The sequence below is a fragment of the Sebastes umbrosus genome, chromosome 8, assembly GCF_015220745.1.
Source record: "Sebastes umbrosus isolate fSebUmb1 chromosome 8, fSebUmb1.pri, whole genome shotgun sequence".
Classification (NCBI taxonomy): domain Eukaryota; kingdom Metazoa; phylum Chordata; class Actinopteri; order Perciformes; family Sebastidae; genus Sebastes; species Sebastes umbrosus.
In genome coordinates this window covers 29489725-29502372 of record NC_051276.1, presented here as the reverse complement: position 1 = coordinate 29502372, position 12648 = coordinate 29489725, and the positions used below count along the sequence as shown (strand labels likewise).

At 36.0% G+C, this 12648-nt stretch overlaps 1 protein-coding gene across 2 annotated transcripts in view; it reads left to right on the top strand.

Moving 5' to 3' along the window:
• Nucleotides 1–4244: 4244 nt before the first annotated feature.
• Nucleotides 4245–12648, top strand: part of gak (cyclin G associated kinase) — a 34260-nt gene continuing 25856 nt past the window's right edge. For both annotated transcript variants that reach the window (XM_037776670.1, XM_037776669.1), the window contains exon 1: nt 4245–4638. In XM_037776670.1, the coding sequence (XP_037632598.1) occupies nt 4497–4638 (142 nt within the window). In that variant the 5' untranslated portion in view covers nt 4245–4496. The remainder of the gene's footprint in view (nt 4639–12648) is intronic.

The window sequence follows — 12648 nt, the reverse complement described above, 5'->3', positions numbered from 1 at the left end:
ACATGTTTCATATGTAGGTGAAAGTCATCTGCAGACTACTAAAACATTAAAAAAAATTAAAGTGATAAAAGCATAAAAACATTACTTTAAAAAAAATGCCCATCAAACTATAGCTGGCTTGCTAGTTCGACCACCTTGGACTTTCGTGTTCTGTGTTTCCTCTTGACAAATCTTTAATTTTTTTTAAATGAACACACACATACACATTTATCACACACTCCTGCGAGGCGTACCTCAGGTGGGGTTCGAAGCCATCTCAACATCACCAACATCAACACAAAGAACCAGAGAGAGACAGAAGATCACATTGAATCTGCGGAAACTTCACATTCATCCACCTGCAGAGAAATTAAGTTTATAGACTGAAACATGTTCACACTGATAACACACAAATTATTCCCACTATGATGTTCAAACATAGAACAGAGCTGGATCTATGGCTGAAGCCCTATATGGAATATTTAGAAAGGTTTAAATTAATGTTAAAAAAATAGGGGAAGCAGTTATTACTCATGGTCTCCCTGTTAACCACAAACGCTGGCACGACCACCACATTATAAGTGTGCCTTCTTTAGAAAGATTGCAACCCCCTGGTATACTGTAAATCTTGTTTATTGTGAATATATATTCCAGAGACAATCCTTTTTGCTGATTTGACTGATTCTGTCTGACACTGAAGTTGACCTGAAATGGACCCTGTCATCACTCCACAGCAAGTGTCTGCTTTATCTGTTTATCCAGGCCCTGCCTACGCATAAGCTCATATCTCCTGCAGTCCAGCCAAAATTCACATTTTGTAACAAGCAGTAGCTCCATCTGACATCATTTTGTTTCATCATGGAATTCTTGCCCAATGCCTGCTCTGTGGACTCTGTGATGTAAAATGTGTAACTATCACATGCATGCTGTCATTTCTGCATTATATTTTGCAATATGTTGCATTTTGCAGCATGATTTAGTGTACTGCAGCACAAGTATATCAAATGAAAGACTAAGTAATATATAAATATATATATTTCTTATTGATTTAAACTCTTACAGACAGATTCCTGTATGCTTTCTCTGAATCTCAGATCGACCCACAGTGAAGCTTTAGTTTTTACAATGACCCTGCCTCCTCAGTGTCAGGATGATTCAGTGTCATGCTCTATTTTCAGGTGCACTATGACATGAAGGCAACTACAAGTCCTGAGCTCATCACTTTGACGCTGTCACTTTGCCTTTATATTTTCACTTACTGTTATGTAACCTACCTTTACTTACTGTTTTTACACCTGTTTACATCACTGTACATATTTATTACTTCTCATTACGCATATATTTACTACATCCCTGTTTATATGACAGTTTACACATTTTGGAGTTACTGTCTGCCACAAATATATATTATTGTATATATTATTGTTACATTTTATCTCTTTATTTTAACTTTGTACTATTTTATGTCCTAGATTCCTTTTTTCTAACGTGTGATTTTTATTTTATACATATTTTATGAACATTGTTAGAGGGAGGCTGAGATTGAAGATTTTCATTGCCAGCGACTGCGTCTCCGTAATTGTTAAATAACTTGAGTTGTTGTGAGGTTACAGTGGGACCTAAGTGTTTGCTTTTATTTAATTTACACCTGAGCATACCAAAGTTACTTCATGGGCACAACTGTAAACCACAGCATGCTGTGAATATTTAGTAGAATGTTATTTTATTATAATATTATGCCCGTTGGTATGTGCTATCTTGGTTTTGAAGATCAGTGTGGAACTTGAACTTGTGTGTACATCTTTGTTTACCTGTTCTTACATCTTTTGTTGCCTCCTTTATTTTTTTTCTATTTTACTTATTTTTTTACTTTACTATTTGTGTGTTTGAATACCCCCCAGATGGCTTTCATGCGACACTTAACTTCATTCACAGTTTTAATGTAAATGTAAAATGCAGTGACTTCTTTCATTTCTTTAATCTATTTTATACATGGCTTAGGCCTGTATGGCATTTTAAAGGAGAGTGAATGGCGAAAATGGATAAGTGTATAAAAAATCCTTTTATAATATATTCCTTTTTTCAACGTGGACATGATCTAAAAGTATCTTTATAAGCGTATTTTAGATAAGGCAACACAATTGATTTTTTTCCATTGTATCCAAAGACCTCACATTGATACAAGCCTGAGCATTATATGACTAATATAATTCCTAACATGGTGATTCATTCATTTAAACGTTTTCACTGCTGCACTTCCTGAGGGTTCCAGTAGATGGCGTACTAATACACATTATTGTGGACTACAAGGATCCTATCCTTGTGTGAATCTGTAGATAAGACTTCAGCCTTTTTCTGTAATTAGAAGAATGTTATATTTTATAAAGCTTGACACCACAATATTTGTTGGAATCACAAATTCTGTAACTAAAAAAAAATGAATTCATTGTAAGAGTAAATGTGACCTTAAAAGGTCATAACAATGTAGAGGAAAAAAATACTATCATATACTAAAGTTGTTCTGGATCTTGTGAGCCTAAATATATTTTAAGATAGGTCTATTCCTTGTCAGGGGACTCTTGACTGTTCTGTATTTAAGAGCAAGTATTACATCTTACATATATTGAATAATAGGTAGTAGAAGAGAAAGAACTTTTACTTAAGTAAAAGTAGTAATATTAGAGTGCAAAAATACTCTTTTACAAGTAAAAACCCTGCATTCAAAAGAAAGTAAAAGTACAAAAATATTACAATGAAATATAATTAAAGTATCAGTTCTTGTTCAGTCTGTTTATTTATTAGTTAGTCTAATTTACATCAGTAATCGTTTTAGGTCCTGTTTTATATGTATTTTTTAGCTTATGTTGTTGTTGTTGTTGTGTGTCACTATGTTTTATCCATGTTTTTTATGTACAAGCTGCTCCAAACCAATTGCCCCTAGATCAGGGGTCAGCAACCTGCGGCTCTTTAGCTCCTCTCCAGTGGCTCCCTGTGGATTTTTAAAAATGGAAATGAATAACTGTTTTTTGTTTACATTTTCATTTCTATTTATCATTGTTGTAGGTCTATGGTACGACGGTACGACGGAGAATTAGGGCCACATTGAGGGAAAAACAAAATTAGAGAATAAATTCATAATATTACGAGAATAAAGTCAAAGGTTTATGAGAAAAAAAGTCGTAATATGAGATTAAAGTCACAACTTTAATAGAAAAAAAGTTGCAGCATTATGAGAATAAAGTAATAATATTATAAAGTAATAATTTTACGTGTTATTTTCTTTTTTTCTCGGAAAGTTATGACTTTATTCTCTTAATACTACGACTTTTTTTTCTCGTTAAGTTATGACTTTATTCTCGTAATATTACAACTTTTTTCTCTTAAAGTTATGATTTTATTCTCGTAATATTACGATTTTTTTTCTCGTTAAGTTATGACTTTATTCTCGTAATATTACGACTTTTTTTCTCATTAAGTTATGACTTTATTCTCGTAATATTACAACTTTTTTCTCTTAAAGCTATGACATTATTCTCGTAATATTAAATTTTTTTTCTCGTTACGTTATGACTTTATTCTCGTGATATTACGACTTTTTTTCTCTTAAAGTTATGACTTTATTCTTGTAATATTACAACTTTTTTTCTTGTTAAGTTATGACTTTATTCTCGTTATATTACTATATAATATTTTTTTAGCTTACATATATTGTTGTTGTTGTTGTTGTTGTTGTTGTTGTGTGTCACTATGTTTTATCTATGTTTTTTATGTAAAACCAATTGCCCCTAGAGGGATTAATAAAGTTGTTTGAATTAAATTGAATTGAATGAATTAATGAATTTGTTTAATTGTTATTATATATTTTTTTTTTTATAATTTAAGTTATCTTTCCTATTCAATTTTGCCTTGTATATTATAAGTATTGAGTTTAGATTACAATGCCTTAATGTTTGTTAATTAATTTTCTTCAATAAAAAAAAAAAAAATTCTCTCTACATCACATTACTTAATATAACTTTATATATTGTTTTTAGCTTACATATATTGTTGTTGTGTGTCACTATGTTTTATCTATGTTTTTTTATGTACAAGCTGCTCCAAACCAATTGCCCCTAGAGGAATTAATAAAGTTGTTTGAATTGAATTGAATTGAATTGAATTGAATTGAATTGAATTAATTACATTAAAAGACAAGAATCCTTTTTTTTTTGGTCTCATGAAGTTTCTCTCTCCACATCACATGACTTAATCGTGTCCTGACGTCACCAGCCTTCACGGAAGTCAGCACTGTGCGCTGGTGATGGTGATGGTGGCGGCCTCGTCAGCCTAGCAGCTAGCAGCAGGAAGAGGATGTTTGCGTCCAGTGAAATAACAATATCACCTGATTATAAGCGCTTATAACAGAGCAAACAAGACATCGAGTCTTTCCACTGAGTCTTCTGGGGACTTAAACCTCTCACCCCCCTCACCTGGACCCGGACCCGGACCCGGTCTCTGTGAGTCTGGATCTATAAAAGATGTCCCTGTTCCAGTCGGCACTGGATTTCCTAGCCGGGCCCGGCTCGTCCGGAGGCGCCGGCCGGGACCAGAATGACTTCGTCGGACAAGTCGTTGAGCTCGGTGACATGAAGCTGCGGATCAAGAGGGTGATTGCGGAAGGTGAGGCGCTGAAACACCGAAGACAAAATGCTGATAACATCTTGCTACCTAGCTATCTGTCTAGCTGAACGAGCTAACAGGCTAGTGATCTACTGGTAGTCAGTGACTGTAGTAGCTGCAGGGCTGTGACTCACTAAGTAAACACCAGTTGATCATTTGGTTTCGTGTGTGTAATAATTTGCAGATTGTGTGAATGTGATGCGTTAGACAAGTTGAACTGTCAGCTTGTACAGTACGTTCCCATCTATTCCTGTTGGAGCCTGCAGCTACAGCCAAGCTCCCAACCTATAGTTACACAACATACATCAAACCTGATCATCTCCTCTTGGCTGCAAGACATGTTTGACTCAAGAGAGACAGAGGGTGCAGAAAGGCATGCGTGAAACTATATTTTTATATACATATTACTATATTTATTTATTTGTATTTATTTGCACATATATAAAACTGCACAAAATCCAGTCAATGAAAAAAAACAACAACAAGAAGTACACAACATGTGCAGAAAAACTTCACCAAACAGTGGAAAACAATCCAATAAAAACAATGAAATGCATACAAAAAAACAGTACAGAAGAAAAGAAAATATATCTAAACATATCAAAAGATATCTATCTATTCTCGTTGCATTTTACTTCTCCCAACCTATAGTTACACAACATACATCAAACCTTATCACCTCCTCTTGGCTGCAAGACATGTTTGACTTAAGAGAGACAGAGGGGGCAGAAAGGCATGAGTGAAACTATTTTTTTTTTAATTTGTATTTATTTGCACATATATAAAACTGCACAAAAACTCAGTCAATGAAAAAAACAAACATGTTTGACTCAAGAGAGAGAGGGTGCAGAAAGGCATGAGTGAAACTATCAGTGATGACAATGTTGTTACCACAGCTCATGCATAACTGGGTAACAAGAAGTACACAAAATATGCAGAAAAACCTCACCAAACAGTGGAAAACAATCCAATAAAAACAATGAAATACATACAAAAAATAGTACAGAAGAAAAGAAAATATATCTAAACATATCAAAATATATCTATCTCTTCTCGTTGCATTTTACTTCTCCCAACCTATAGTTACACAACATACCTCAAACCTTATCATCTCCCTTGGCTGCAAGACATGTTTGACTCAAGAGAGAGAGAGATCATAATAGAGGGAGCAGAAAGGCATGAGTGAAACTATTTTTTTTTAAATGTATTTATTTATTTGCACATATATAAAACTGCACAAAATCCAGTCAATGAAAAAAAACAAACAAGAAATGTGTCAGGAGAGGTCAAGAAGCCACAGACTTATGCAAAGGACCTCCCCCCAACCCCAGGAGAAAAAAAAAAACAATAACAAAAAAGGAAGAAAGATCTAAACTAACTTAATTTTAAAAATACAACAAAAGTTAAACAACAACAAGAAATACACAAAATGTGCAGAAAAACCTCACCAAACAGTGGAAAACAATCCAATAAAAACAATGAAATACATCCAAAAAACATATCTAAACATATCAAAAGATATCTATCTATTCTCGTTGAGCAAAGCTGCAGTTTTACTTCTCCCAACCTATAGTTACACAAGATACCGCAAAACCTTATCATCTCTCCTTGGCTGCAAGACATGTTTGACTCAAGAGAGAGAGGGTGCAGAAAGGCATGAGTGACAATGTTGTTACCACAAGCTCATGCATAACTGGGTATGTTTTTAATGTTGATTACAATCACATCTAAACATCTGCAGAGCTTTGCTGGATTTTTTTTCTTGTGACATCAATGATTTTTTTTAACAACTCTTAAGGCAAATTGGCCTCTGTGGCACTCCTTTTAAATGAGTCCTCTCAACAAACTGTTGGCTTTTCAGCTAACATAGTTGGTGGAAAAACTGTAACCAAAACTAGATTGACGTTGAAGAAGTTGGCAAGTTTCTCTGTCGTGTCTTTGAAAACGTGTGAGCTGTCTCTGTCCACCTTACTTGGAACCTGCTGACTAATTCGGAGAGATTGCTTCATCACCTTAAGAGCAAGGAAACAGTTTTTCTCATGGATCCACTTCCATGTCCACTTTTCGCAACTCTCTGACTCATTCTGAGGTATTCAGTCCCAACTGCGCTCTAAATTTATGTGTAGAAAACAATGCCTTTCTTTTAGATATAGCTTTGCATAATGTTATAAAAACCATGAGAGCAGATTCACTAGTAAAGGCTGCAAAAAAAATTGATGAACAGGTTGATTTTGAAGTCTTTTAAATGTCAGAAAATAGTGTAAATTACCCGTCACATCACATTATTCAACTAACAAGGACATTAAACAGAGAAATGTTCACAGAAGCACCAGTTAATGGTTTTATTTTTGCTTGATAAATGATTACTTAACTGATTATTAAAACATTCTGTAGATATGCTATCAACTAATTGTTTCAGCACTAATTCCACTCTGATCAACAGTATAAACACGATGTTGTGATAGCACATCCTCAGCTATGATAGTTGGTTAAAGAGAGGTTAAAGGAGACAAACAAGAGTTTAAAAATCAAAGCAGATGGTACAACTCAAGATCATTTCACACCAAACCATGTAAACTCATGTTTGACTCAAGAGATAGAGATCATAATAGAGGGAGCAGAAAGGCATGAGTGAAACAATCAGCGATCACATTGTTGTTACCACAGCTCATGCATAACTGGGGTATGTTTTTTATGTTGATTACAATCACATCTGCAGAGCTTTGCTGGATTTTTTTTCTTGTGACATCAAATGAGAGATTGATTGAGTGCCAGTACTTCTCCTTCCCTGATCCCTCAGTTTTATCTTTTATTCATGTGTTTCTGGCTAGGGCTGCAAAGGAAACAAATGGACAACAAAGGATGAAAATGTGCTGTTGATTAAATCTTTACATTTGGTTCTTGGAAGCTCGGCATCAGCAAGCTTTTTTGACTACCTCGCCAGTCAGTTGCAATCTCAAATAAAAAATGTTTTTTTTATCATTATTATTGATTTATAATATTATCAGGGCTGTCAGTCGATTCGAATATTTAATCTCGATTAATCGCATGATTATCCATAATTAATTGTGATTAATCGCACATTTTTTATCTGTTCAAGTATGTAATACTCTTATCAACATGCGAGTGGGCAAATATGCTTGCTTTATGTAAATTGATGTATATATTTATTATTGGAAATCAATTAACAACACAAAATAATGACAAATATTGTCCAGAAACCCTCACAGGTACTGCATTTAGCATAAAAAAATATGCTCAAATCATAACATGGCAAACTCAAGTCCAACAGGTAACAACAGCTGTCAGTGTGCCGACTTGACTATGACTTACACCAAACTGCATGTGATTATCATAAAGTGGGCATGTCTGTAAAGGGGAGACTCGTGGGTACCCATAGAACCCATTTACATTCACATATCTTGAGGTCAAAGGGCAAGGGACCCCTTTGAAAATGGCCATGCCAGTTTTCCCTCACCAAAATTTAGCGTAACTTTGGAGTGTTATTTAACTTTTGCGACAAGCTAGAATGACATGGTGGATACCAATGTATTCCTTAGGTTTTCTTGTTTCATATTGTACCAGTATCTTCACTCGAGCTTTAAAACTGAGCCCGCTATAACCTCAAAAAGATTGATTGTGTTAATGCGTTAAAGAAATTAGTGTTGTTAAAATGAATGGCATTAACGCGTTATCACATTAACTTTGACAGCCCAAATTATTATATATGCTTGATGCAGCATTTATGTTGTTATGACAGTGTTGGTCAGTCTGTCTGCTTGACTGACTCCCATTTTGCTGCAGTAAAAATGATTGAAGTGAGATGAACAGAGTGAAAACTGTATCTTATTAGATAATACAGATGTTGACAAACTGCATAATTTGTAGTTGAAAAAAGGCAACATTTTACAGTATATCTTATCGCAATACTCGGCCTATCGCAAAATGTTTAAAACTGCAATAAGATCATATCACAACATAAGTATTGTGATAATATCGTATCGTTGGGCCTTATTTCCCACCCCTGTTATCTTATATACAAGACCACAAAAAATACCATTTGGCTGTGTCCAATCATCCTATAATGCAAAATTCTAAGGAACAACTATTTCAGCAACAATTGATTAAAATAATGTGTCTGAGTTTGAATCTGAAATAGCAGCCTGTATTTGTTTGTATGTATACGATGACTCTGGTTACACGTGCAAACCCAAAGATCAGGTTTCTTCTCTATGGCAGGGAACAGGGACTCTTGCCCTTTGTGAAGTGGCAAGGCAGTCTCACTATACTGTCATGCATGTTTAGTTACGTCCAATAGTGGCTGGCAGAGCAGGCATTAAATAAGTAATGTATATCTTTATTTTGGGTGTAGTCTAATAAAGAATACTGGTTAACTCTGATTTAATCACAAATTGTAATTGATTTAACCACAAATACATTTTTAAAATCTGTTGTTTCACATGCAGGAGATCAGTTCGGCCCAAAAATAAGTCAGTCATTGTTCAGTGTCAACAGAGCTTTTAGCGTGGTCAGACATAGTAGGTCAGAGTTCAACTCATCCATGGTGTGTTTTCAGTGGTTCAGCAGACGAACTTGCGTCGTACAACACAAACCAGCAAAATAGCAGAAGTAATATTATTAGGTACAATAACTAATTGTAGCTATTTATTTATGATTTTTTTTTAACAACTCAAGGCAAAGTTGGCCTCTGTGGCACTCCTTTTAAATTAATCCTCTTAACAAACTGTTGGCTTTTCAGCTAACGTAGTTGGTGAAAAAACTGTAACCAAAACTAGATTGACGTTGAGGAAGTTGGCAAGTTTCTCTGTCGTGTCTTTGAAAACGTGTGAGCTGTCTCTGTCCACCTTACTTGGAACCTGCTGACTAATTCGGATAGATTGCTTCATCACCTAAGAGCAAGGAAACAGTTCCCCACTTCCATGTCCCCTTTTTTTTCGCAACTCTCTGACTCATTCTGAGGTATTCAGTCCCAACTGCACTCTAAATTTATGTGTAGAAAACAATACCTTTCTTTTAGATGTAGCTTTGCATAATGTTATAAATACCATAACAGCAGATTCACTAGTAAGGGCTGCACAAAATCGATTAACAGGTTGATTTTTTAAGTCTTTTAAATGCCAGAAAATTGTGTAAAATGCCCATTACATCACATTATCCAACTAACAAAGCTATTAAACAGAGAAATGTTCACAGAAGCACCAGTTAATGGTTTACATTTTTGCTTGGTAAATGATAACATAGCTGATTATTAAAGCTTTCTGTAGATATACTAATTGTTTCAGCACTAATTCCACTCTGATCAACAGTATAAACACGTTGTTGTGATGGCACATCCTCAGCTCTGATAGTTGGTTAAAGAGAGGTTAAAGGAGACAAACGAGTTTTAAAATCAAAACAGATGGTACAACTCAAGATCATTTTACACCAAACCATCCTGCTCTCTGAAAGGAGTCTTTGTTGTGTTTCCTCAACCAGATCTTTGGCAGATAATACAATGGATGGCTGTAACCAGATGGTTCTATTTTTTTAGGGCCATGACTAGTTTGTCTGTCTGCTGGCAACGCTCGTTCAACTTTTGTTCAACTTCAGAGAATCGGTTTGTGAAGCCACAAAATGCTGTTGGGTAAATTAAGGAAACCGCTGTGATGTGTTGAAGAAAGTCATCACACAAGTGGTGGTTGTCATCGCCGTAGTACTGAGCTCAGTTTCAAACCACATTCTCTGTATTTTTCAGGTTAGTGAGGCAGAAATTATTATCTTCACATAACTAAACAGGTTTTTTGGAACAGTGGCACCTGACTGGTCTCTCCTTTCCTTTGGTGTGTATGCCGTCCTCTGAGCAGGTGAAACTGTAGACAAGAGAGGTCTCTTTATTCAGAGCTAGAGTGGATAAGCTGTTTTCATTCCTTTTGTGTTCTTGTAATAGAGTGCTACAGAAATAAATCCTAAAACTCGAGAATAAGTTATAATATTAGCGCTTCCATTACCCTCGTCTTGAAGTCAATGGGTTTTTAGTTAGATGCCTGAAATAAGGTCTGTGGTTAAACACAAGCTTAAGACATTTTAAAGTTTTGTTCTATGACATAAAATACGTCAGTAAATATCCCACTCATGAATTTTGAAGCTTTTTACATGTCTTAAAAAAAGTGGTTGCTAACAAGTGGCTAAATGAGACTACTAAACGTCATCGCGGCGAACAGTAGGCTGCCTTTATCTTAGTGGTAGTGACGTTGAAGTCATACAACTGTGGTGTAGTTCCTTTATGGCCTAACGTTAGCTTTTTACTTCTGGCGATTGCATTTATGCTTCTAAAATCATAAAAGTGGTGTTCATTTGTGAAGATTATCTTGCTGAACCAAACGTGTAAGTATCATAAACGTTTATTTGCCACAGATTATTTTCTGCAATAATACAAAATCCAATGGAAAATCCCATTGAATTTTTGTCAAGGGAACGTTTTTGTCAATGCAAACTTCCGGGTTGGCCTACAAAAATATGTTATCCTGCAGCGTCCGATGATGTAACACAGCCACAAGGATTGCATGCCCTAGCAAGATTTACTTCAGATTTAGAAAAGTTTGAGTATGATGGAGTAGGATTTCCCCCCCCCCATTTCAGTGTTTTTCTTGGAATGAATTTGTAACTGGAGCAAAGGAAATGGAGCCTGTCAGTTTTCAGTCCCTCCCTTTGCCAGCACAAGACAGACACAGAGGAAGACATGTGATCCGCGCACCGGGGACAAGTCACTATAGCATGGCACGTAACTGTTGCTGCTTGATGTTCTGGTTATGCTTCATGCTAAGTGATTGTAGTAAGCTCATGGACTCAAAAAATGCAACTGAACCAGCGTTGTCCCTTCATGCTAAAGACATAAGGGTGCGTGACCATCAGATTGCTGGTTTGAATCCAAGACCAGATTAAAAAATCAGGACGGGCAAAACAAAAGCCACTGTGCACACCTGAGTGATCTTTCCTGTGTAAATACAGCTTTAAAGATTACAATCTTGACTGCACTCTTTCAAGTTTTCAAGCGAGGCTGGTAGTTGATTTACTCATCGCTATGGTAACCTCCTCCCCAGGCCTTGTTTGGCTATGGCTTGCTAAATACATAGACATACACAAACACACACACTTGATGAAAAAGTTAGGAAAGCAAAGGTTCTTGTCCACTAGACACAGAGGCCCAATCCCAATGTCCACAGTCATAGACTCACAGACTTTCAGGCGCGTTCCTGCAAAGTCCGTGAGGGTTTAGAGCCATCCCACTGTCAAATCGTCAAATCCTTGAGGGCTCTCTCGCAGGCAGTTTGAGCCCTTTATGAACACTTTCCGTAAGTCTGCATTTCTGCAGACTTTGCCTGTGGGAATTAGCATTGTGACGTTAAACACAGGGTTACCATGGTTACCAGGGGAAGCCCGAAAGAGTACAAAAAAATAAACAAGGAGCACAGCACATGAGTGTTCAGCCAGGCATATTTAAATTTACACAGAAACAATAATATCAAGGATTTTAATTGGTGACACATGAAATCAGAGAATTAGAGGTCTATATTACACACCTGGTTTATTCATCAACCAGTTCTTTTAATTTTGCTCAATGCAGTTTGACAAAAACAAGTAGATTTTTTGACAGTTACCTCTCCTCTCATAAGGCAAGAGCCTGGAAGAAAACATGTAAAATAAAAACCCACAATTGGCGTCGTCAAGGCAACTTCATGCGTCGCCGCAAAGTGCTGTCCCATTCATATTTATTTATACCATTTCAAGCCCTCGCAGCCTCTCACACTCAACCATTTAACAGGTGACAGTCCCTGAGGGTTCAGAGCTTAAGGTCTTAGGGGGGACATTGGATTTGGGCCAGTAGCTTTTAAATGTCAAAATAAGAAGCAGTTATGTTTATGTATTGATAGTTATTGTTATAATTTTAATTTAGTGATAGCGTACACAGTACAACTGTTACTTAGCTAAACTATGACCAATGGCTCTCAG